Genomic DNA, 26,160 nt, shown 5'->3' with positions numbered 1-26,160 from the left:
TATCTTCAGATTTAAAATATTGGACAACTCAGGATCCAATGTAAGTTGCTAAACCACTTGTGTTATGGAAAATCAGAAGTAACGCAGTCAGATGAGACGGAGCTAAGATGGCCCAGTGATTAGAACGCGTGCATCTTAACCGATGATTACGGGATCAAACCCAGGCAATCACCACTATATATGTATGCTTAACTTGTGTTTATTGGCGGTGAAGGAAAACATTGAGAGGAAACCTGCATGTGTCTAATTTCATCGAAATTCTGCCACATGTGCATTCCACCAACCCGCATTGAAACAGCGTGGTGGAATATGTTCCAAACCCTTTCCTTAATGGAAAAGGAGGCCTTATCTCAGCAGTGGGAAATGTACAGGCTTTTACTTTACTTTACTTTACTTTACTAGAAGTAACGACGGAACCACAAACATCCACACTCAAGACAACAAACAACTACGGTAATGCTCCAACAGTTCCACAGTGCCAGTTATTAAAATCAGTAAATATAATAAATACATTAACGGTCTCGGAAATCTGGATCCGTTTGCACACAACACTGGCTTTCAAGTGGGTACCATTCCGGCGTCATTTAAATTTATTTTCGAGGAATACACAAGATCTACAAAAACATCAATGGTAATCAATTCATTTATAAATTGTGCCAGTTATTTTAATAAATAAACCTCATAGCTTATTGTAATTTATTCTAAATTCTAATAGCATATAAGTATGGACAGAAGAATTTGATTATAATCTATGACTTTCATATCGGAAATACCTGCATTTTTTATTGAGACTGCAATTTACTGTATTCGATATTCTTTTAATAAAATTAATGTACGGAATCCAAATAATATCATCTTACATAATATTATAATTTACAGAGAAAATAATACTCATGAATTTTGTAATTTAATTATCTACTTAGTAATTTAAAAAAAAACGTAAGTAAAATTTACTAAGGAGGGTTTAATAATGTTGAGGAAAGTGAAATAAAACTTTCATATATTTCATCAAGTATTAATATATTTACTACACAAGTACAAATATTTAATTTACAGATAAATTCTTTATTTACACTTTAAACGTTTGAATTCCTGAAAACCGACGTAAGGATAATTTTGTACTAAAAATAAGTATAATATTATAGTTACTATGATTTGGTTCTATAAAGGTTTTGATTAAGAATTAATTATAATTAAATAATACAACATTAAGTAAAATACGTTAACTTAAGCTATATTTACAAGATAATTTACAAAGATATAAGAAAATCGAACATGACAGATTACAAGGGAGTTTTCTTATCTATTTTGGCGACATTTTTTTTCTCATCACTTGATATAGGTGAACGTATTGCACCATACAGCCTTAGCGTCAATACACAGAAATAACTTATAACTTATTAAATTAAATGGTAAAGATTTTAAATTAAAGAGGTCGTTTAAGCGCGCATTCAATCATTAATTTTAACACCAATACATTACAATAACCATAACAGATATATCTCATGCATGTCGGAAGTTCTTTGCTCTCATTTATGCATTTAAATTGACCTTAGAATTTGAAAAATATACAATTTATTTTCAATATTTATTACTGTCCATTTGACTGCGTACTTGGAGATGGTGAGCCAGGTAAAGACGTATGCATTGCCAAATGCGGCGGCATCATCGGTGGTAGGGGCCTTCCCATCAAGTGGTGGGGGAAATACTGCTGCAACGGGTGAGGGTACATGTGGTGGGGATGGCGGGAAAACTGCGCCATTTTGAGTTTCTCGATCTCGGCTTCTTGGACGCGTTTCGCTTTGGCGCGACGATTTTGAAACCAGATTTTGACCTGATGACAAATAATTTCAATTATTGTAACATGCCTCACTAACGTTCTAAGTCTAAAGGTCACACGTGCGAAAAGAGGTCATGTTTGTAACTGATAACGTTTTTTATAACCTATTTAAAACTTATTTTGTATTTAAAACAGTAGGTAATTATATACGGTATTTGTTATAATCATACCAATATCTATCTATTATAAAATAAAGAAATCAGAAACGATCAAAATATATAACATACTGTAAATATGTTTATAACTATTAATTACAATATTACGACGAAACTAATAGGTTCCATTAAAAATTTATTATTTTATAATAATTCATTTCCATTGTAATGTTTTTTTGTCATTTTCAACACCAAGTTATCTGAACTATACATTTAAAAAACATTTACTTTCATCGTTTTGTTCCATTCTATTTTTGAATACTAAAAAATTTTTAAAGTATTTTTATCAAGTTGGTACTATTGTAATTTTTGATAGTTCTATATTTAAATATGTAACTAGCCTGTGTCTCTGACAGTCCAAGCGATGACGAGAACTCAGCCCGTTCAGCTATGCTCAGGTACTGCTTGTCTACGAACTTGCTCTCTAGAGCGCGCAGCTGTTGAGCGGTGAATGGAGTCCGGGGCTTGCGGTTCGGTTTGTGTTTACGCAAATTGCATTTCAGTTTCGGTGGCTCGCCATTGGCATCTGTGAAAGAAATCATTCCATTAATAATAATTCACATGCTACTATAACCTTAATGTTCCATTTTTAAAATCAGTTTTTCTTTTTTTTTAAATCAAATGTCATGTATTTTTTATTTCAAACCAGCATTATTATTACATTAGTATCAATGATGACAATACAAAATTTCAATTGGACTATGTATCAATTTAAATAAATTAACTAAATGAAACAATTGCCATGTTCCGATATCAACAATCTGTGATATTATAATTAGACAAACTCAGTAACTAGTTAAAAGCGAGTGATACTTGTATTTATCTAATCAATCTATTAACTAAGTATTCAATTAAATTACGCTATACGATATTTATGTACAAAATAATCAAACGAAATATAGTGCAATGACCTTTTGTATTATTATTGGCTGTATAAATTAATTCCTTAGTTTAATAAAAATACCAGCTAACATTCTTTATTTTTTTTTAAATAACAAAAAGTATTTATGTATAAAATTAATTTGTAAATAAATTTCTTTACAAATTGAATTAAAATTGTATAATATATAAAACTAATAGTTCTGTATACGACTCTATAACCGAAGACTTCTGTGGAATGCCGCTTATTTCTCAATAAATCGTATAACGCGCAACGCGGAGGAAACGGACCGCGGCCTGACGATAACATCTATACAAAGTAATTTTTAAATGATTTAGCGATAAAACAAGTATTAATACGCAAAACCGAGTATTTTTTTAACTGGACCGGTTTGAGATATTCGATTAGAGCTCATATTTACAAACTCAAATGAGTTTATGTTTCCTCGTTATTATATAAAAAAGCAACAAGCGCTTTATCACATAGTAACCAATATGTGATAAAGCGCTTGTGGCTTTTTTAAATATATATATAATTTACAGCTGATGTTTCAAGCGTATTGTAAAGATTGAGAAAGTAAAGTGTATATAGTAAGTATTGTTGTCTATATTTTTACTTTTAATCCAACCATCATATGGTCCTTGTCAATTTATCTATCAAACTCAAGACTGGTCTTAAAAGATTTGTAGTCCACATTACAAACTATAACTATTAGGTCACTTCTAGCGATACAACATGATATGCTGATAGTGAAAGGTCATCTTCAATTTACAGAGACACAAATGTACACCATTTAGTTGCGGACGGGTTAAAAAACTTATGTTCCTTTGTTTCCACCCACTCATCATATATTTACCGCCAAATAGTAATACTTTATACCGTTGTGTTCGAGTTTGAAGGGTGAGTGAGCCAGTGTAACTACAAAGCACATAACATCACAACTCAAAAGGTCGGTGGCGCAATTAAGTGATGTAAGGAATGGTTATTATATCTTACAGCGTCTACGTCTCTGAGCGGTGGTGACTACTTACCATCAAGTATCATCCGACAGCCTATTATAAAAATACAAACAATTACTCGACAGAGCCTACAGAAATTCCTATTTAAAATCTATAGATCGATCATATGATATATCTATTAGATGTTAGAAAATCAATTAACAAAAACCAAGTACAAATCTCTTAACAAACGCTGTTATCACAGCTAATAGCTTAGATAAGTGATATTTGTATATTTAATTGAATTAAATTTAAAGCTCATAATAACACGAGAACCGGTCGAACAGGCTGACGTAACTGTAAACAAATTAAACAACAAGAATCGCTTAATCTTTATGAATAATTGCTATTTTTAACTAATTTATGATAAAATTTTATAGCTCATATCGATGTTAATTAATGTTTACGAACTAATTAGTGTTTGTTCGTTGATTGATTGAATTGCGTTAGAAAGTCGATAGGATGATAAACAAATTACGCAAATCAATTCATGAACGGTCATTCATAATTGACATATGTACGTATGTATGTACCTACTTGTATAGTACTATGTGAGGTTAGGCGAAGATCGCTGATAACGACATCTTGTTCAAAGTCAAATAATTGTCATTTGTTGACGATATTTTGTTTCAGTTTATTTAATTTTACATAGGATTTTGTTGGGAGCATCCGTAAGAGAAACTAGTAATTTCCTTGATAATCGTTCACAAGTCGCATTAATACATTTCATATTTAATATTTGTTACAATTAAAACAAATAAGTACGATAAATTTAATAGTAATAAAAGCTATGTTTAAACCTCTCATAAAAAATAATAACAATATGGAACTAATACTACACATACGTATTTAAAATTTGACAAAAAATATCTCAAATATATTACAATTAAAAATTTCGCTCATGTCAAAATAGAGAGATTTATCTCGGACAAATGATCACGCTAATCTGGCTTCTATCGTCAAGTCAGAGAGACGTTTTTCCCGTGTCACATGTATATGAAATCCGCGTTACATTGCGTCTATTAGAAATATTAACCTTGTCACAACGTTTACGATTTCAACGTATTAATCCCGATGTCAAACACCACGACTCGCTTAATAGCTAATGGGCCGCAAGAAGCAAGGGAAAAAGTAAATTATGTGACAGCCGAAAAAAAGTTCATGTGTATTAATGTCGTGTTAGGATGTCAAAGCGGCTGCCGGCGCACTCAAACAAAAATAAAGTTAGGTACACACGCGACTGGAAGACTGTCGTTGTCAATAAAGTAAAAACGCACTAGCGACTTTATTATTAGAGTGCAATAGGCTGCTTATATCTTAAAATATTTATAATTAGTTTACAACTTTATTATTATTGTGTTTATAATTCAAATCGTGCTTGGCGGAGAAGGAAAACACCGTGAGGAAACCTGCATGTGTCAAATTTCATCGAAATTCTACCATTGTTCATTCCACTAGCCGACATTGAAACAGCGTGGTGGAATATGTTCCAAACCCTCGCCTTAATGGGAGAGGAGGCCTTAGCCCAGCAGTTGTAATTTTACAGGCTACTACTACTATATTATTTGATAAATAATCCTTAAAGCGAAACAATGTTTATTAAATTTATTGATAATAATATAGTAAACATTTTAAAAATATATAAAAGGCCAAATGTTCGAAATTTGAATAATAAAAAAGAATCCATTAATCGGGCTTGCCTACGCTCCATAATAGGTCTTAGCATGTGCATTCGTCCTTAAATTGTCCACGTCTAAATTACATATTTAAAAATACTTGCACGAGAACTGTCTGTTCCAATGTTAATTGTCTAAGAGATATCGGCTGCAGATGTTCACTGAATTATACGCGTTTAAGAGTATTGAAAGAAATACGACTCGTTTTAAAATTTAAATATATTTTGCCATTGTTTTACACTCGTTCTGTCTGTGTTTTTTTTTTTTCATTTCAAGCATACTTACTGTATAGCCGAAATAATGAGAAATAGGTACTTACATTTCTCAAATCGAAAATACCTCGGAATTGATAATTCGTTTGATATAAAATTAATTTTATTTGAAAATTAAAAACATGTATTAAAGTTTTAATTCAGCTTTTAAAAGACCCCTTGAATCATTATTTTAGTAGAGAATTATTATTTTTTGACAATTTGTAAACTGATGCAAACAAATTCAGTACTAAATCTATAACAAGAATCATATAATAATGTACAATGATATTTATGATTTTTTTATATTAATCGTGTAGACTTATAACTCCACTCTACCTGATGAAAAGTGTCAAATGGAAGTCCAAAGAAAGACAGCCATTACTGTCAAAGAGAATGAACTGCTAGTCTCCGCCAAGCCAGTCCGCAAGATACCTCTAGTTTGTAAGAGAAAAAGCTCTATAATCCTGTACACTCTATATTATAGAGTATTACATTCAAATTCAATTTATTTATCTTTAAATGTGGTATGGTCTGTGGAATTTTATTATAGATTAATTGCAATGTACGTTGACACACTACGCCCGAGATTCCATCGGTATATAATAAGAATTGATGTTAATGAAATCAATTTAAATGTTATGCCGACCGTACTATTCCAGTACCGCTAAAAAGACAGTTGATATATTAATGAGCGAGTTTGCTTTTTGTGAAAGCACCACCATTAATCGTGCGAGGCGTGGTATGTCATTCATTCCGATGTTTTAAACTTGACGTTTTTGTTGTCTGTGCAACGGAGGCGGGAATTCTTGCGCGGGAGTCGCGTTTACAGAAAATTCGATTTTATTGTAATGTTTTACACTAATGATCGATCGTAAATATAGATGACTCTATGACTGTATTGAGCGATGTCTTTAATGATAGCGCATCTCAATTATGTTGATTTTTTTTATCTTACTTAACAGTTAGCGAATTTTCATATTAAAACATCGTAGCCTTTTCTCAACAATACATTTGACTTTATATAGTTTAAAAAAAAAAGAACATTTGTCAAATTTTAATTACATTCCACTTTTAAAAAACTCAGCTGCTTAAGTGCGTTCTTTTTTTAAATTTGCTATTAGACTAAAGAACGAACGACATAATTCAAAGTTTATTTTATTCAACGACGAAATAATCGATATACGTAAACGATCGTTAACTAAACATTCGTAAGCAAAAAGGAAGCGACATCACAATAAATCTCCATAATCGGTTCAAACAAAGACCGTCCCAGCCATTAACAAGTCTTCCCGAATTCTCGGAGTACACCTACAATATTTATCTGGCGATCAAACGAAATGTCTTGTATAGAATCATTCATCACGCGCCTCGATCGCTTTTGAACCGGGCCATAGAAAACGCGGAAGTCCGCCGTTAAACTGTGCCCCGGATATGTTATTAAAAGGCTTTGATTTAATTATTTGGATTTAATACTTGAACGTTATAGGTTATGTTTAATTTGATCTAATTTGCTGATAGTGTTTTGATATAGTGGTTTGTACCGATTTATTTTTAATGCTAGTCAACGGTAATATTTTAATTGTGCCAGTACCAAATATGTTCAATTTATTTATTTTTTATTAAAGAGGTGAGGTTTTATTTACTGTAAAGCGAAAGTAAAAATAACTTGAATGATTACTCATCTTAGTGTTGCCAGTTAGTATGATGTCGTAAAAACAGTTCTTATTGATGGATTATTATTATTAATGTGTCTATATATTTATTTATTTTAGTCTTATTTATAAATATAAACGTCAATGTCACTACGAAACTAAAACATTATACGGTAGACATTATCGAATAATCCTGTAACGAGTCCAATACAAACTTCGACCTTAATACCTAAATCACCGACACACACACACACATACACACAGGCACAGCTATAAACTGTGATTTCCAGCGTATTCCATGGCTCTAGTCTGTATCGATTAACTAAAGCGCGCATTTAGCCCCGACGCAATACAAATAGCACTATTCAATGGGACATTAGTATTTTGGCGTACAGCCAACACTTGACAACACTTGACTGCTTGTTCAAACCGCTGATTTAACTGGAAATTACTTTATCTGTGGACAATTCATTTGTATGCGGTTTTGTAACGGTTTTAAACGAAAATAGATATATTAGGTACTTTTGTTTTTAATATAATATGCATATTGATTTGGTTCTTGCGCATTGTAACGAATTAAAAAAAAATGTAAATCGAAACTTCATTTAAAAAAGGAATAATTAAAGAAAAAAATATTTCTTGATTATAACGGGAAAACTTTTATTTAAAATAAATGCTGTAGTAACTACCCAAGGTACCAATAATGTTAATTGTATATAATTAGTTAATTAACCCGTATCCTATCCCGTCGCAAATTAATTCTCATTTTGTATTATTAAGCTATTTAAAAGTAACTTCACAGTTTAAAAAATCAATAAAAAACGAAGCTACATTGTTTCTCTTACCCGTACAAATGTAACTCATTGTCTTATTGCGTATAATTGATTGAGAATGCTTCTATAATTAGGAGCATGACTTGTGGACCACGCCTAGGGTTGCCATTTTAGTCATTAAACAATATATTTATGCTTAGAACATGTGACGACTTTAGAACAGATTTTTAAATCAAATCCGCCTAGTTTTAAATATCTCTAAATATAAAATTGTTATCCTACTTTTATTTATCTATTTATTACAATTACTAGTCCTTTTTAAATTAGTAATTCTTACATACATATACAATTATAATTTACCCACAGAGTATATACAATCTTTTAATAACAAATACCACTTAGCATGTAAGAAGTATTAATTACTTTTTCTTGCAAAAACGAACAAAATGAACGCCCATCCAAAACTACTAGGCGTTTTTTAAATCTCGATGCATATTAAGTTTTTTTTAAAGTGAAAAGAACCGCAAAGATATGGTTTTCGAAATTCGAACGTTAAAGACATTCCTTATACATATTTATTCAGGTAGACCAGCTATAAAAAACCTTTAAAAATTATCAATTGTACTACTTTTCCCTTGTACCTATACATACGAATTTTTTTCATCTGTTTATTAGCTATGGAGATAAAATAACTATCCGAGAGAGAGAAATCCATTTAGAACTGTATAGTTAATTTTAATTTAATAATAATATATAATTTGTATCTGTATCGAAATAAACTATCCTTACAATATTACATGTAGCAACCCTGCTCTATTTAGGTATAATACGTTTATAGACTTGTAAATCAAAGCAGAAAAAACGCGATTGGATACAATAGAATACGATTCTGCACCTTCAAGATGCCTTATCCAATTACAATCCAAAGTTATCTGTCAATTGCGATTAGTAACCAATCACCTGTGTTGTAAATGAAATTCTATTGGACCTTAATAGAACGTGATTATTCAAGAGATCATGACCAGACAATTATGGGACCATTCAAAATATGTATTTCAATGTGATTGTATATGTTGCGAAGATGAATCTATTATGATCTCAAAATGATGTATTATATGATCACAATTGGCACAATGCATTTGTAATAATTGAAATCTTATATCAACCCAACCACACACATTTCGTAACATTTTAGAAAGTTATTTAACTTTGTTTAACGTGATACTACAGAAGGTACTTTTTAAATTAACTGAGTTTTTCGCATACCCAATATATTTAGTATTGATAAATTTGTAGATAAATGCTGATATTTTTTTCAATTAGTTTTGTAACAAATTACGATGATATTGCTATTTGAATCAGCTTCACACTAGTATGAACCAAATTTTCATCCGGATGAAGGATTTATGAATCATTAAGATTACAACAGTGCTATTCTGTAAGAACACTCCGTATTTCACTCGTGAAACGTAGAAAGACGCCCTGCGGTGATTTTCTACTTCAATGCGAGAATTCGTTAATGTTATGATTATAATAGTTACTGTTGCATATCACTTTCTGACATTTCACTAAAATGACACAACTATTATAATTATTTTTAGAATACAAATACCTATGAAGTGTGTGCGCGCGAATCTAAACGGATATTTAATTAATTATGTAATATTTTTCGTTTCAACCTATATTTATTTTATTATTTTAACACATTTTCCTCTTACATATTTAACTAGCTGCTCGTCCTGTCGCCGTTCGGCTATTCCACAGACTCTTTCATGTACCTTGATTTTTGCTAAACAGACCATTTACGCAGCGCACACAACGGAATCTCCCGAAAGGTTTTCCAAAAGAATTTCCCGCATTTTTACAATATTTTTCATTGATACTCGTATTGGTCGTGACGGTATATAGGCATCTAACACTAAAATATTTTTTCAAATCAGACCTACAGTTCCTGAGATTGGCGCTTTCAACTAAACAAACATAATTTAATTTATTCAAAATTAATTTCAAACATATTTAATAAATAGATTATACCTAAATAAATTATACCTACCTATGTTGAGAAACCTCATTTCTAAAATTTAAGTAATTCGAGTCATAGAAAACAATCTCTCTCTCTGTATTCCATGGTAAGCGGCGCATTGATAAAACTATATAAAATGAATAATACTATACTTTTTAAGATCAAAAGGTATCAATATTTATTGACAAAGTAAGGACTTGAAAATATTGCACTCAATTTGAAATATTTAAAATACATAATTAGAATGCATTCGAAATTTAAATAATATATTTTTTAATTTTGATATTTAATTCCATTGTTTTCTTAAATATAACTATTTCAATGAGCTCGTACGATCATAAAACATATTATCCTCAATAAAATAATGTTTACACAACGAATTCGGTCAAATTAATTAAAAATATAATCGCGCCATAAAAATAATCGGAGGATAAAGTTCATTAGTATTAATTATAATTGTAAATAACTAACCGAGATATGATTAAATATATATAATATAACTATATTAATATAGTGTTGATATTTAAATACAATTGTGGTCAAATAATATTTTTTTTTACATTTTTAAAACAGCGATTAATTTAATGAAGTAATATTTATAAAATGTTAATATTTAATCGTTAAAACACCCCAATGTTTGACTTATCGACCTCAAAGAGATAAACTTCAATGATTAAATGCATAACAATAAACTATTAGTCACCCGCGTCTTCGCTCGCCTTAATGTTGGTGGTCATGTGTTAGGCAAAAAAGTAGCCTAGCCTATGCTTCAAATTTGTTTCATACCAGATTTCATCAAATTCGGACAGTCAGACAGAGTTACTTTCACATGTATAATAGTATATAGATTTCAATACTTAGGTACGTTACCCACTAACGCGATATATTAGGATTTATACCAGTACATTACTAATATTATAAATGGGAAAGTGAATTTGTTTGTTTGTTACGCTTTCACGTCTTAACCACTCAACCGATCATGATATTGCATACATATTCTCGTGTATATAGAAATATAGGGTACCTAACTGCTCTCGCTCCCTCATATATAGGCTAACCCGAAGATGGAAACTAGTAGGTAAATAAACTGTGTTAAACGGTAATGGCTTATTATATACTCGAACATACTTTATGATTCCTAGTATTTAAGATGTAATTGACTCAAAAATATTCCAATAGGAATCTTTAATCTAATTCGGGAGAAACAGTAATAACAAGTCAAATGTTGACATTTTCTTAATTAAAAATTATAGTCTAGATTCATTTCGAGAGGTCGAGGTCGCATTCCAAATAGTCTTCCTAATGCTTTTGAATTTAAAAATTAATCTACATATTATATCGTTATAATAAATAACGCTTTGAATTGAATTAATCGCCGAAATATACCGACATTCCACACTTTCATTTTTCAATAATGACAAATCTTTACCGTATAATAATATAATAAAATTATATCGTCAATATTACGAACTCTACAGGGTATATTAATAAATGAACATGTTAATGCGCGTGCGCCGGTACGCCGCGGGGCGTCCCGACTCCCACGCTGCACGCTGCCCACCTAGTTATAGAACATGTTTTATGTATTATTTTTTATAAACAAAAATTGAAAAATTGTTCTTGCAACTAATTTTTTATATCGTGGAAAAAACGAGAGTGTAAACAGGTATTTATAAAAAAAATATTAGGCACAAAAACATGAGACATAGGTATGTGTCTCTACAAAAAAAAATCGTTTAAGTAAATTCCAATTATGAAACACTAACAGATTTGATGTTAAAACGATAAAAAAATAACGCGGGAATTTATTAAAGGCGAAACGATTGCAAGGCATTCGTGACCAAAGGAGTGTATTTTAAAAATATTTGCTGCGCTATTTTTCCTAAATGAGTATTCAAATTAATTCCAAGAAGTCCGTTATTTATGGTACGAATACAATGTGACCAAACCGCGATGACAAATTATCTAATTCGCCACGCTATTTTATTTTTAATTAAAATTAATAAATATAATACGATGATAGTTATCCGTATTTATAACCCGGATTATGATTCTGCGAATGTAAATTTATTTTTCGTTTTGACGTTTATAATCAGTGTTGCCAGATCCCTTATTTATTTCATCTGTGGACATTATATTTTTCTATATGCTCTTCGTCACATTAAAAATTTCCATCTTTTAATTTGACATTAAAAAAAACTAGTCGCAGAGCAATTGCATTAATTTAAATTAATTGATTGAAATTTTATTATTCAAATAAGAAATATGATATCTATGAGTAAATATATTTTTATGTCAAATATTATTTTAAAATGAATTTATGTATGCAATTAATTATAACGCTTGGATCAATCAATAATCTCTATTCTCCGTAATCTGTAGATCTCCCATTAAAACAGTAGCGAGTTATAAAATAGACTGTATAAAAATTTGGAAACTATTTACGGATATTTGCATATACATTATAAATTCTTTTGAGACGATTAATAATAAATTATTCGTTGATAATTCACTAAAATCATCGATATCTTAACAGCATCTGGAATTTATTGAGGATAGACAATTAGTATCGTCCGCTTTCTTAATGTAAAAAACTTTATTCTTATCTATATTATTCAATATTTTATTAATCATTAAATTATTCCAGTTCGCTTTTGTGGAATAATTAAAAAGTTATAGGCATTTTTTTGAATTTTTAAATAATTAGCTTACAAATTGATGATATTTTTATCGCTAAGATTTTTTTTACAGGCAAATATTTTTCGATTTAATCTGTTTTTATTTTGCTAATTTTTATACTGCCTATGATCATACATTGACAATAATAATGTCTTAATGAGTTTAGATTATATACACAAATGTGTTGTTTGTGTGATTTCAATGCATTTAATCTCATAGAAATTTCAATACTCTGTGATATCACATCGCATCACGTTTGAACTCCTGAAATAACACTAGAAACTCTTATTCTCTACTAAAAACAATGTTGTTTAACAATTTGCATCATTTTAATAAGTTTCGTAAACACACAAACGAAGAGAGCATGTAGTAACCAATTAGGCATATTCGAAATTAGTTACAGTATTAAGCTCATTACAAGAGTACAATAATATAACACGAACAACCGAGCGACCAAGTGCAAACTCAACGATAAATACGTCCATATTTGTCTATCAGGTAACTGTAAATTCTTATCGGGGCGACTCGTTAGTGGTAACCCGAAACCCCTATTACTTCAACGACGGCCTTTCAAATAGATACCTTAAGTTTTAGATATTAAGCTACAAATTGAATTGTAGGGTTATTTAAGGTCTTTTTTCTGCCAGTACTCGCACGATTGCCTTTCCTAATTGGCTCGCCATCTGTTTTAATTCATTTCGCGATAGTTTTACAAGTATTTTATTGACGCATGGCTCCGCCTGGCGGACGGTAACGGAGCGATTAATCGATTCGATTCGTTTGCGTGCGAATCGCTCGATTAAATGTCTGGATTGCGAGTAACTATTGATTTAAAGTAATGCTTCATAAAAGTATCCGATTTACGAACTCATTGCCTCATTTAACACGAAATTAAATAAAGGATCCCTATATAAAACCTATCAATATAATTTGCCATTTGCAACTAGATTGCAATAAAGCAAATATCGCAATATGTGGGAGGTCGCGTAACGTTTTTTTTTCAATTTAAACTAAAATAAACTGTAATACTAAGGCTTATAACATAAAATTAAATTAATCTTAAAAAGATAAATCCAGTAGCGTCTTCAGTGACGCGTGCTGCCATCTCGCGGACGATGACAGAGCATAATAAATCTTTAGATAACATCAGAAGTAAAGATTATACGGTGCTGGGATCCCCATCACGCCATCCGTGCTTCCTGCACGAACAAATTAGAGCTCGCAAACAATCATGCTAATTGGCAAACCCTTTGCTTTAAAACCTTCAGCATAAGGTTCAAATTTGAATGGAATATCTTGAAGGAAGCTGGTAGTTTTAAGCAAATATATTTTTAGTTATTCGCAGAAGTACAGCAATGTTGACGCCGGTAACGACTTTAGACAATGAACAGAAGTGCAGTTTAAATGTTAAGTGCACTAGTTAAAAGCATGTAAAATTACGAGCAAAACGTTAGCTTGGTCTTTGACTATTTTACAAATGAGCCGGAGAACCACACGCAATTCGTAGAACAGTATTTACAACTGAAAGAATATTTCGTTCACGTGAAATGTTAATATCTGTGCATTCCGAGCGGACTTTTTACTGAATCGCATATCAAAACTCCTTGGTCATTGAATGTTTTTGCGCAATTTCAAATTCTGCCCTCGACCTATGCGTTGACCAATTAGAAATGCCCATTAAAACGCGCGGTTCTTTGCTTCTTTTTTTCGCAAAATGCATTCCTTCACGAAACAAGGCAGGCGATTAAATTCGTCAATTTGCACAAACAAGCCACCGGCTTTTGGCTACGTCGGGTTTTTGATACCGAACGACTTCTGTCGGAATACAAATGACGTTTGAATAAATTCACGAAATTTATTATATATTAAAAAAATCCGTGACAATAAACAGTAAATGTAATTAATAATTATTATTATACATTCATCGTATCCCGTTTTTACCACTTTAAATAAAATTTCCTCGAGATTTTTTCGATCTACTTTTTTACCTGTAAACCACTTTTATATTTATATCCTGTTTCTTTAACCAGGCTCCAAACTTCTTAAAGGTAAGTGAGGTAAGTATTGAGTTGTTATTAGGTAATAAACGGAAATCAGGATAACTTTTACGTAAATAATATGTCGCACATGTGTCATTTAATCAAATATTTGTAAGGACACGCGTTCCTAATAAATATTGATTGACGAATTAAAACGCGATAGGTGTGAAATCGAAACTTGTGTTCACATTATTTCAGGTTAAGGAAAATTATATCTCATTTTATCACCGCTATATATTCATTTAATACTTTATCATACGTTATAGAAAAAAAAACAATAGAATGCTTAGTATTAATGACGAGAAATTTTGTCTAGTTATTTTATTATATATTTTATGGCCAGTATTTTTCACGGACGTACTTTTTTTTTAAAAGTGTAATCAAATTATTTAATTAAGCAAGCTATCGAATCTCATTTAACATTAATAAATTTAAAAAAATCAATCAGAAACAAATATGATTATTTTTAAATTTAAATTAAAAAAAGCATTTAATTTTAAATAAAACTTTTTCGAGACATTAATTACGAATTTAATTTTAAATACGTGTTCTTGATATCAGCTATACAATGACATTTAAGTAAAAGGCACAGATATAATTAAATTGCAATAATCACGAGAGCATTAGCTCGATAAGCGTGAAAAAAAAAGTTATTTCTTAATCAATTCCACTGAAGCAATGCAATTTTGTATTAGTAATTTAACATTCTTAATAGTCTATTATGCGGACTCGTAAACAAATAGGAAAATACGAAGTTATAGTCGTATTAACGCGTATTTAACTCGGCAAAGGCAAGAGGCCATTGTGCCGATAAGAAAACGGGTCCTTTATTTTTCAACGTTTAGTATATAAATCCAGTGAATAAACTAAGCTTCGCTGAGCTGATATTAGCGCTATTACTTTCTATAACTACACAACGCTGTACCTACACGTGTATTCTTTATTTTAAAAGATAAATTTAACTGTAATAGCGAACAATATAATATACGTAAAATAAGACTTTCATGTTACATTTAAAATCATAAAGGCATATTTAATCAATCTTTTATAAGTAGTAACATTGTTGGCTGTTTATTAGAAACTAGAACACGCTGGAAAGAAATCAAGATTTAAAAAAAAACTTGGCATAACTTTAGGTACCTATTAAGTGATGCGTGATTACGCATTCAGTGGAGAGCAGGCATAAAAGCTGGATTGATTTGGTTCCAGGTATAGTACAGGACCGATATTTTTTGTTGTAATTTATTTATTTATTTATTTATTTATTTATTTATTTAAGATCCACCAGTGATAATTACATTAATACAATATTGAGTAAAAAGAATTACAGTGTAGCTTATTAGTTCTAAATGCATTATCTTTTAAGGCAGATACAGCATGCAAATATTAGGAAGTTTATAAAACATTTATTACATTATATTGAAAATGTATTAACTTATTGGTAAAAAAATATTGAAATCTCTATATATAAAAATTAGGTTACAGGTGGTTCAAAAACTTATAACGAAATGTTTTAAGTGAGTCCCTAAAAGGGTCCAAATGTTTACAACTATCATTTAGAATTTTAGACATCCTGGAAATTGGTGAGTTATTGCCCAAAACAGTTTTTCGAAAAGGTCTTGTAAGAGGATTGATTGTTTTGCGTGGATATCGAGAGGGAACATTAAATTTTATCTTACATACTAAATCTGGATTATCATAGATATTGTTAAGGCTTTTATATAAAAACATCAAATCCAACAAATCTCTTCTTTGGCTCAAGCTATGTATCTTAAAAAATGCTAGCCTTTCATTATACGAAGAGAGTTCTTTAGCCTTTCTTTGAGAGAACGCCAGATGGTAGAGAAAACGCCTTTGTATCCTCTCTATTCTTAGGCAGTGCGTTGCATAATGTGGCCTCCAAATGACACTACCATACTCTAGTATACTTCTTACTAAGCTATTATATAGAATTATTTTGGTATGTACATTTCGGAATATTTTGCTGTTCCTCAGGACAAAACCCAACATCTTTGAGGCTTTGGTGACTATATTATCTATGTGTGGAATAAATGTAAGCTTCTCATCGAAAATCACACCAAGATCCCGGATTGTATTAAGGCGTTTTAGAGGGACATTAGCAATGACGTATGGGTAATAACTGGTGTTAACTTCAAGCTTATTCCGAGTGAACGATATACAAGAACATTTTTCTGTGTTGAGTACCATTCCGTTCACCTTACACCAATGATACAATCGATTTAGATCTTCCTGTAAGCGACTAGCATCTTCAAAATTTTCAATAACCTTTAGGAGTTTAAGGTCATCAGCGAACATGAAAGGTGTTGAGTGATGAAAACTTTTTGGTAGGTCGTTGATAAAAATATTAAAAAGTAAAGGACCTAGGTGTGAGCCTTGAGGGACTCCAGATGTTATGTTGAATTTTATAGATTCATATCCATTTGCAACTACATAGAAACGCCTATCATAAAGATATGATTTTAACCAGTCCAATATAGATCCAGTCATGCCAAATACTGATAATTTTGTAAGGAGAACTGAAATGGGAACCAGGTCAAATGCCTTGCTAAAATCTGTATAGACTACATCAACTCTTTTTCGTTTGTCAACAGACTCGATTAGTATTTCAGTATAGTTAACTAAATTCGTGTTAGTAGATCTCCCAGATATAAAACCGTGTTGATGCTGACTAATACCACCTTTAAACTGGGCATATATATACGGATAAACTAAAGACTCAAATACTTTGGCGAACACCGAAAGAATGGATATAGGCCTGTAGTTCTCTAATTTTTCGTTATTACCACTTTTAAAAATGGGAACCACTTTTGCCACCTTCCACTTAGTTGGAAATGCTCCCAAACTTAGTGATACATTATAAATTATTCTTAGAGGTTTAGCGAGAGATGATGCGCAGTTAATTAAATAAATTGGTGGTATATCGTCCGGTCCTGCACCTTTATGCGGATCTAGGTTCTGTAATTTCTTCAATATTTCGTGTTCATTTAGCTGAATACATGATAAGACACAGCTTTTGTTAGCGTCATCAAACATATTAGCTAGGATATCATTGACGTTGTATTGGGTAGCTGTATTACTATTGTAAATTTTAGAAAAATGTGAACCGAAGTTGTTGCAAATGTTACTGGCACCTGAAATTTCGACATTATTTCTCGTCATAGTAGATGGAAATGCACGAGAATTGTTTTGTCTTTTTGAGTTCGTAAATGTCCAAAAATATTTAGAATTAGTTTTGATGTTATCTTCTGAGCGTTTTATATAAGAGTTGTAACATTCTAATGATAATTTCTCACATCTCTTTTCTAGAATTATGAAGGAAATCTCGTCCATAGGATTTTTATATTTTTTGTATCTTGATCTTAGTTTTTCTTTTTCTTTAATTCTTTTAATAAGAGTTTTGTTGAACCATGGAGGATATTTAGTTTTATTTCTGTGTGTCTGTTTGGGTACGTATTGTTCTATTGAAGACCGTATGACAGAATAGAATATTTTTACCATTGTATCGACGTCATTGTACACTGAAAGTTTTTCTGCCCAGTTTACATGATTGAGGAAACTATTTATTGCTGCGAAATCAGCCTTAAAAAAGTTATATTTTACATATTTGGAGTTTGACTCTAATAATTTTGCTGTATTGTCATCCTTGTTGACGCTAATATCTAAAGGTGGATGAAAAGGGTCTATTCGACTCAATACATTTGATGATGAGCTAACCGTAACTTTAAAATTATCACTATTAAAGAAAACGAGATCTAAGATTTTGTTTTGTTGATTTTTTATGTGATTCATTTGACAAAAAGAGTTCATTTGAGAAAAGTCTACAAGAGATTGAGCCAAAGAAGGTAAATTGCACTTGTTACTAGCTTTGCCTACCAAATCCCAGTTTATGCAGCTTAAATTAAAATCTCCAATGATAAGCGTATTGTAATGTGTAAATTCTGAAACACGATTAACATTGTCTATAAATCTGTTCAATACGGATTTATTGACCGGTGGGGGGATATAGGCAGCACACAAAACTATTTTATTATTTTTGTGTATGTCTATTGTGATCCATAAATCCTCACAGGAACTCTCCCAGGATTCCATTCGCCGAGAGTTAAGTTTAGTACTTACAGCTACCAATACTCCCCCACCATGTTTTTTGCTCGAATTGAGTCGGTCTCTATCTCTTCTGTAAACATTATAGTTATCGCTAAATAGTTCCGCACTTAAAATGCTACAACATAGCCAAGTTTCAGTCAATACAATAAGATCATAATTATTACAGCACACTTTTCTATGGAAATCAAGTGTTTTTGTACGAAGACCTTTAACATTTTGGTAATATACATTTAATGCCAACATTTTTGCAATGAATCAACGTATTTACATGCAACATAACTTAGGTCTAGGTTAATTTGTTGAGACATTCCACACTATTAATTAATTTGTAGTCGGAGATGTCCGTTTTTCTCATAAATATGCGCCCGTTACGAACCCAAATGTGTTTGTAGTTTAATTCTTTAGCTTTTTGACGAGCGGCAGCGTGAAGAGATTTATTCGATGCGGATAGATGTTCACATACATATATGGGAGCCTTGTTACCTGCTATGCCAAGATGGGATGTATTTAGTTTGTTGGAGGGATTATTTTTGTTGAATTTTATAACTGCCGCTAATAGTTGGTCGCGAATCATAGGTGCGCTGAGTTGTGCTATGATAGATCTGGGTCTTGTAGTTTTTGGATTCATTTTAGCGATACGGGTGCAGTGAACTATTTCATTATCTTTAATATTGAATCCTACAGATTTTGAGAGTTGTTTTATAATATTGATTATATTTTCGTTCTTTGACTCGGGAACACATTGTATTTCAACATTATTAGCTCGTGCATGTTGTTCCATTAAGTTTACTTTATTTTGTAGGTTAGTCACTGTACATTGAAGGGTTTGATTTTCTTGCTTTAATTTATTAACTAATTCCAAATGAGTATCAAGTTGTTTTTTCATATCATCGTACTGGTTGCTAATAAAAGAAACTGATGCTTGAAGTTCTTCAAATTTATTTTCTAAGTTTTTAAAATGAGTACTTATGGAATCTTTTATTGTTTTGTTAATATCTATCATAAGGTTTGACATTTGTTTATTAATTGCTTCACTGATGACATTGCGTATCAGTTCTTGTGAAGTTCCCTCACTTGCTATAGGTGACGTTGGAGAACTAAGCGCTTGTCTTTTTGATGATCTTTTGGTCACATTTGAATCGGTAATTTTATAACTTGTACGACTTATTGATGGTTTAACTGGAGTTTCATCATTATTAGTTCCTTTTAGTTTAGGTCTGCTGCATTTGGGACAATTCCAATCTGTGCACACTTTCGTACAAGAATCAATTCCCAAGCAACCGAAGTGGTACTTTTTTTTACATTCTATACATTGCATATGTTTGTCGTCCTTGTCTTTATTTACATTGCAGCATCCCCACGATGTCTGTTTCTCTGCCATTATAATATTAAATGTTATAATAATGCGAAGAAAAATACAATGTTGTTTAAAATTTAAAATGTAAAATATTTCTGTTTTTACTGAGGATTGAACTCGGGTATTATCGTATGTGTATACCAATTTTATGCCACTGGTCCAATCTACAGTTGATCTTACTTGCGAAAAAGCGCTGTTTATTTGACTAATTTATATTTGATAATATATAAAAGTGGGTATATGGTAGACACCAACAATTTGATACACCGTCACTGTCTTAACATTGATAAGAATTCACTTTTAAATTTCTATTTTCATCGTTGTTTTACACTTTCACTATGAATTTTATCACAAATTTAACCGAATGTCAATAGTAAATACCGCGTATCACAATTGTTTATTATAATTTTTACTTTTACTATTGTTTTGCGAATTAAAATGTTACAAGTGAAAGGAACACGTCTACCTCCTCCGAGATCGAATTATGAACGATAATTGAACAAATTATATTAAATGTTATCGATGTGTTCACATCTCTAAAGTTTCTTCGTGATACATGCATTAAATACATTTGTCTTCGTAAATTAATGAAGCGATCAATTTAAGAAAAAAAAAAAACAAATCCGCTACTTACACTAACATATTGAGACAAATGATATGTGATCATGTTGTAATAATTATATTATAATAGCAAATGTCCAAGGAGTTTTTGTAGCCTTTTTGCATCGTATAAAAAAGTTTTAGTAACGGTCTGTAAATGTCATCCTGCCAGTTTAAAAACTTCACTTTCGAGGAGATGGTTTAGAAGTGATTCTACCTTCGAGAATTCGTCCGGCACAGGCAGATTTCCTCACGATGTTTTCCTGCACCGCCGAGTCCAAAATGATTTATGCATAACAACTTTAACACTGGCCACTAACAATTTTTTTTTTTTTGTTTTCTTAAAGATCTTATATCACTAAGTAAAATCCTAAGTATAAACTTAACCTTATTTGACAGATTAATTAGAATAAAGATTAAGAAAAAAGAATAATGATCGAACAATAAAGCAACAATTATGATCGTTTTGTTCCTAACAATTTAACGTCTTTTTTTAATTATTTCACTTAATTATTTCAAAGCAATTTAAATACGAAAACGAACGGACAGAAGTCACACGCGAAACTAGTAAATAAATTATATGCATACAAAAGTTCAACAGTTTTATAAAGTAAATTAATGGATAGTGATAGTGCAGAAATGTTTGACATATTTACGACTGCACAATAAAAGGCAAAAAATTACACTTAATTAGTGTAAAACTGAAAATAAATTAAGTTCACGTGACAATGAGCCATTACAAGGAGCGTAGTGCATGTTAATGCCGGCTTAAATTCACTTGGTATGCGTTTATATACGATATACAATGCAATAATCACATGATGATCTCAACATGTGCTTCGAATCAATTAGGGAAATAGAGATGCCCTTTCGAACATGTGAATCGAATTTCAAATATAGTTATTATATCTGAACGCTTGCGCAAACGCAGATTTAACTTCGAATGTAAAAGAGCAGCGAAAAATCCCGCGAAATTCATAATAATATAGAAGTTAAAAATATTATCTAATAATTTATAATATAGATAATAGAATAATAATATTTTTTTTTTTTAATTATAATCGTAAACAGATTATATTACGTGAACTATAAGCCTCGACTTGAAAAAATCACAGATCCGACACTTGTTTAAATTTACAGTTACTAGATTCGGGACTACTAATAATTTATAGTGTTTTAATAGCACTCTAGAATATATTTTATCTTAAGTAATAAGTAGTCTGTATATTATGCAGATAAAATATCAAAATTTAAATCTCTTACTCGTAAACTACAGCACGTTGCTTAAAAAAAACTACACCAGATTGCTCTATCATTAATATTTCTAGTTTTATATACAATAAAAATATAATTACCTAGTTATTCTCTAGCTGTAATTAGTCATAGTCAATTTAAGCAATGTTTTATATTTATTATCTGTTGCATCCTATGTTTATTCATTTTGAATGACAATTAAATTATTACAATAATTAATTTGCTTAAGCTGAAGGCGAGGCTGTATGTAGCAATACGTTTGCTTATTCTAAGAAGAACGATTTAAAAAAGTGATTTGACGTATGTTATTTTTGTACATTAATAAATTAACTGCACACAATTGATAACTGCAACATATTTAAAATAAGAATTATATTATCTATCTACGTTTTAGTGAAGGTATTTTTTTACTAAAAATAAAACATTATAATAAAACTTCATTGTACCTACTAATAACCGTGCTTCAAGCACATTTGCTTTTAATGTCACGCTAAAAGTTAAACACGCGAGTAAGGGACAAAGAAATCTTTCGATAGGTAGAATGATTTCACATTATGTGTCAATATAACGTGTAGGTTGACTAACGATCCCAGATTCGAACAGGAGTAAGTACCACGTTTTCAAGTGCTTAAATAATCCCGTGATTATTAAAAACTGATATTTAATAAATCATGCATTTTTAATACATGTCTGACAATGCACGCATGTATTGTATCCGGAAATAAATATAGAGAATGATTATCTGAGCATCTTTATCATTATTAGCTCTATAATTCTATTAACGATTGTTCTTTTATCGAATGTATTGTTTAATGTAATGTATGTTATTGTTGTTATCGTAGGGTATTGTTTTACCTAGTACTCTTACTCAGCACCTCAATAATAAACCCTTGTTTCCATGTCAAACGATTGATCTAGTAAAATTTGTAATAGTTGTTGTATTGACTATTTTTGGTTACTGATTAGTATCTTATCCAGGTTTAAAATCCGTCAGGTCACGTGATAGTCGTGATACATTCCAATACAAAAACAACTTATTCAGTAAATAGCGGAGATAATTTGTTTGTGTATTTTAATTGTAGTACTATTTTGTGGTTTATATTTCGATAATAATAAAAATTGTGAACAAATTATCTTATTAACAAAACCGTTTACAAACAGACAATATTCCGATATCTACTGTATTAATTATGTTTAATGAAATTAGTTAAAAAAGCAATGCACTTTACTTAACAAATAACTTTTTATTTGACTAATAACGAAGTTTAATTTAATGATATTAAAAACATGAATATTGTGATTTAATGGACTCGAAGAAAAACTTAGCGATTAGCACGCCACAGTTAAAATATATTAAGTATTAAATTTTCTTAATGATTTCAATTCACGCAAATTAAAACGTCTGCTGTGTTTTAGCATCAGATATAAAATTGACATTACCTATTATGTATGTATTTTTATTACAAATTTATATCCATATATTTTATGAAGCAGTAATCTTAAAAGTTAATGTCACCGCCCTCAGTAATCGTATAAACGAATCATTTCTTCGAAATCGTCCTAATTGCATGAATTTTTTAAGCAAACATTGAAAGACGTGCGAAAAAAACGTTCGAAGATGTAATCGCTGTTACTTTTATTTGCTTCCATTAAATATTTTGCAAGTTCTTTTTTTACAACGATCTTCTAATTTAGAAAACAATAAATAAATATCGAACGTACTATTTTACGTTTCGTTTTATTAACTCTACATTTGATTACATTTATGTAATCGTTTCAATACCAATATACTACAATAAGTACAATACACATTTATTTGTATTTAATTATCGATATCAAAAAAAGAATAAAAATAAAATTCAAATTTATCTGATCCACGAAATCTTGGATCATTTGGGAATATTATGCTAAATCGTCGGCCATGTTCGAGCCGCCATCTTACTTGATATTGTTTTCGCATTTCGACAGATCCGTTATTTATGTAAGGCTTATTTGGCCCCTTTATTTGCGTGTTTGTTTTGGAAGACCGGTTCTTAAGGGGTTACCGGAGATTTTAGCATCTTGTCCCAATTGTCAAGAGGTTTATCCTTTGTAAACTTACACACAATTTTTCACTTTAAACGTGTTTACTGTTTATATTGCTACTTGTTGGATTAACACAGATATCTTATTGGAAAACAAATTAATTACGTAATCTAACAAGAATATTTTCTTTAAAAGGAATATGTATAGTTAAAAAACAATTATTTAATATTAATAATTTCGTCTAGTTTTAATGTTAACTTCTCAACCATTTTATAAAATTATAATTGGGTATCTAGTTACTTATAAAACAGAACAGCATATTCAATTGTTTAATACGAGTACAATTTATGCGTTCATACACCTCATCTTAATTTAAAATATGTACCGTAGAAATTTATAAATTGTAGCTATTAACTACCTATAAAAGTGATGTAAGTGACCTATTACTTATTTTAATTACCCCCATCAATAACCATGGAGAAATATTCCAAATATTTTCAACATGATATAAGATATACCATAAACATTCCGGCAGAGAAAGTACCAGTAAAATAAAAGTCAATAAACATGAAGATACATTTTAAGGTTACAAAAAAAGTGATTGATGACTGTGTGGAAACACAAGAGGCGTTTCTTGCAGTAAATTATAAACTTCAGCGTACCCTTACAAAAACCGGCGCAACGCGGCCGACGATTGAAATACACGACTAAATGATGCCAATATTGTATAAATAATTGGCACCAAAAACATAAAATATTCTATAAATAATTCATTTCGAAATTAGAATATCAAAACCAAAATATATATTTTTAAAGACTAACCTGTTATATGTCCAACTGGGAAATGTGATTGAAACAGTGGTCCGAACGATGGCACGACTGAGGGGGCCCCAGGCCAGCCCAAGCCGTGGTAGGCCGCTGCCGCCGCTGCCAACGCGCTGAACGGAGTTGGTCTTATGGGTCCTAATCTCTCTTTCTCGTTAGGCGTCGACGTTCTATCGTCCTCGTCGCTCTGAACTCCATTTTGCAAATCTTCGACGTCGACTATCGAATCTTCCTGATTTACAGAATCTTCGTATTCGTCATCCGACGATGTCACAGTTGCGGAGGCGTTCAGATTCAGGGGAGGGGTTTGGGATGACGGCCTGGGAGACAATGACTTCCCGCCGGGTAACTCGGGTTGCGCTGCCGGGGATTGTCTTAGAGGAGATTCTGGTATCGTTCGATGATGCCTTATCATTTCAGCCGTCTCATCGACCTGATTCGCCTTAGTGTCGGCCAGTATCGAGGCGACGCTGAAGCTGATCCTGGACGCCTTCGGGGGCTCGGTCGCCTCCGCCGGGCTGCTCGGGTATCTCGAAACACTCTGTATCGCCATGTTCACTTCCTTGTCCTCGTATCTTTGTTTCTTTAACATTGAACGCCAGTCAGTTCCATTTAGCACAGTTTCACACTAGGATCGCGATCGTGGGATCGTGTACGCATGCGGGCGCGGTCGGAGGTTGACTGGCCGGCGAGGAGCGGCGGAGACCCTCGCACCGGCTCGGAGGCGTGTCCGTGACGAGCGCCGCCTCCGAAATAAAGCCATCCCGCTCCGCCAATCGACCGTTCGGAGCCGAATTGATCCGAGCGGGGGCCGAGGGGAGAGCGATTTAGCACGCTCTTATCTCGTTAGTCTCCTTTGTGATACTCGATTTTTTTGTAGGAATCAAAACATAATTACCTTTTGTAGGGGTTCGCGCGTTTTGATCGCGCACTTTATGTCCGCCACCAGAGGTATAAAGTATAAAAATATAATGAGCAGTCGTGAATGCCGCTTGTTAAATCCTT

At 31.6% G+C, this 26,160-nt stretch overlaps 1 protein-coding gene across 1 annotated transcript; it reads right to left on the bottom strand.

Annotated features, from left to right (window-relative positions):
• Nucleotides 1-1,051: 1,051 nt before the first annotated feature.
• Nucleotides 1,052-25,857, bottom strand: LOC124539867 (muscle segmentation homeobox-like). The gene is made up of 3 exons (XM_047117227.1): nucleotides 25,153-25,857; nucleotides 2,337-2,521; nucleotides 1,052-1,834 (listed from the first exon to the last, which is right to left on the bottom strand). The coding sequence occupies exons 1-3, from the start codon at nucleotides 25,745-25,747 to the stop codon at nucleotides 1,592-1,594; spliced, it is 1,023 nt and encodes a 340-aa protein (XP_046973183.1). The 5' UTR covers nucleotides 25,748-25,857; the 3' UTR covers nucleotides 1,052-1,591.
• Nucleotides 25,858-26,160: the final 303 nt, after the last annotated feature.

This window comes from Vanessa cardui, chromosome 23, assembly GCF_905220365.1.
Source record: "Vanessa cardui chromosome 23, ilVanCard2.1, whole genome shotgun sequence".
Lineage (NCBI taxonomy): Eukaryota > Metazoa > Arthropoda > Insecta > Lepidoptera > Nymphalidae > Vanessa > Vanessa cardui.
This window is presented reverse-complemented; position numbering and strand designations above follow the sequence as displayed.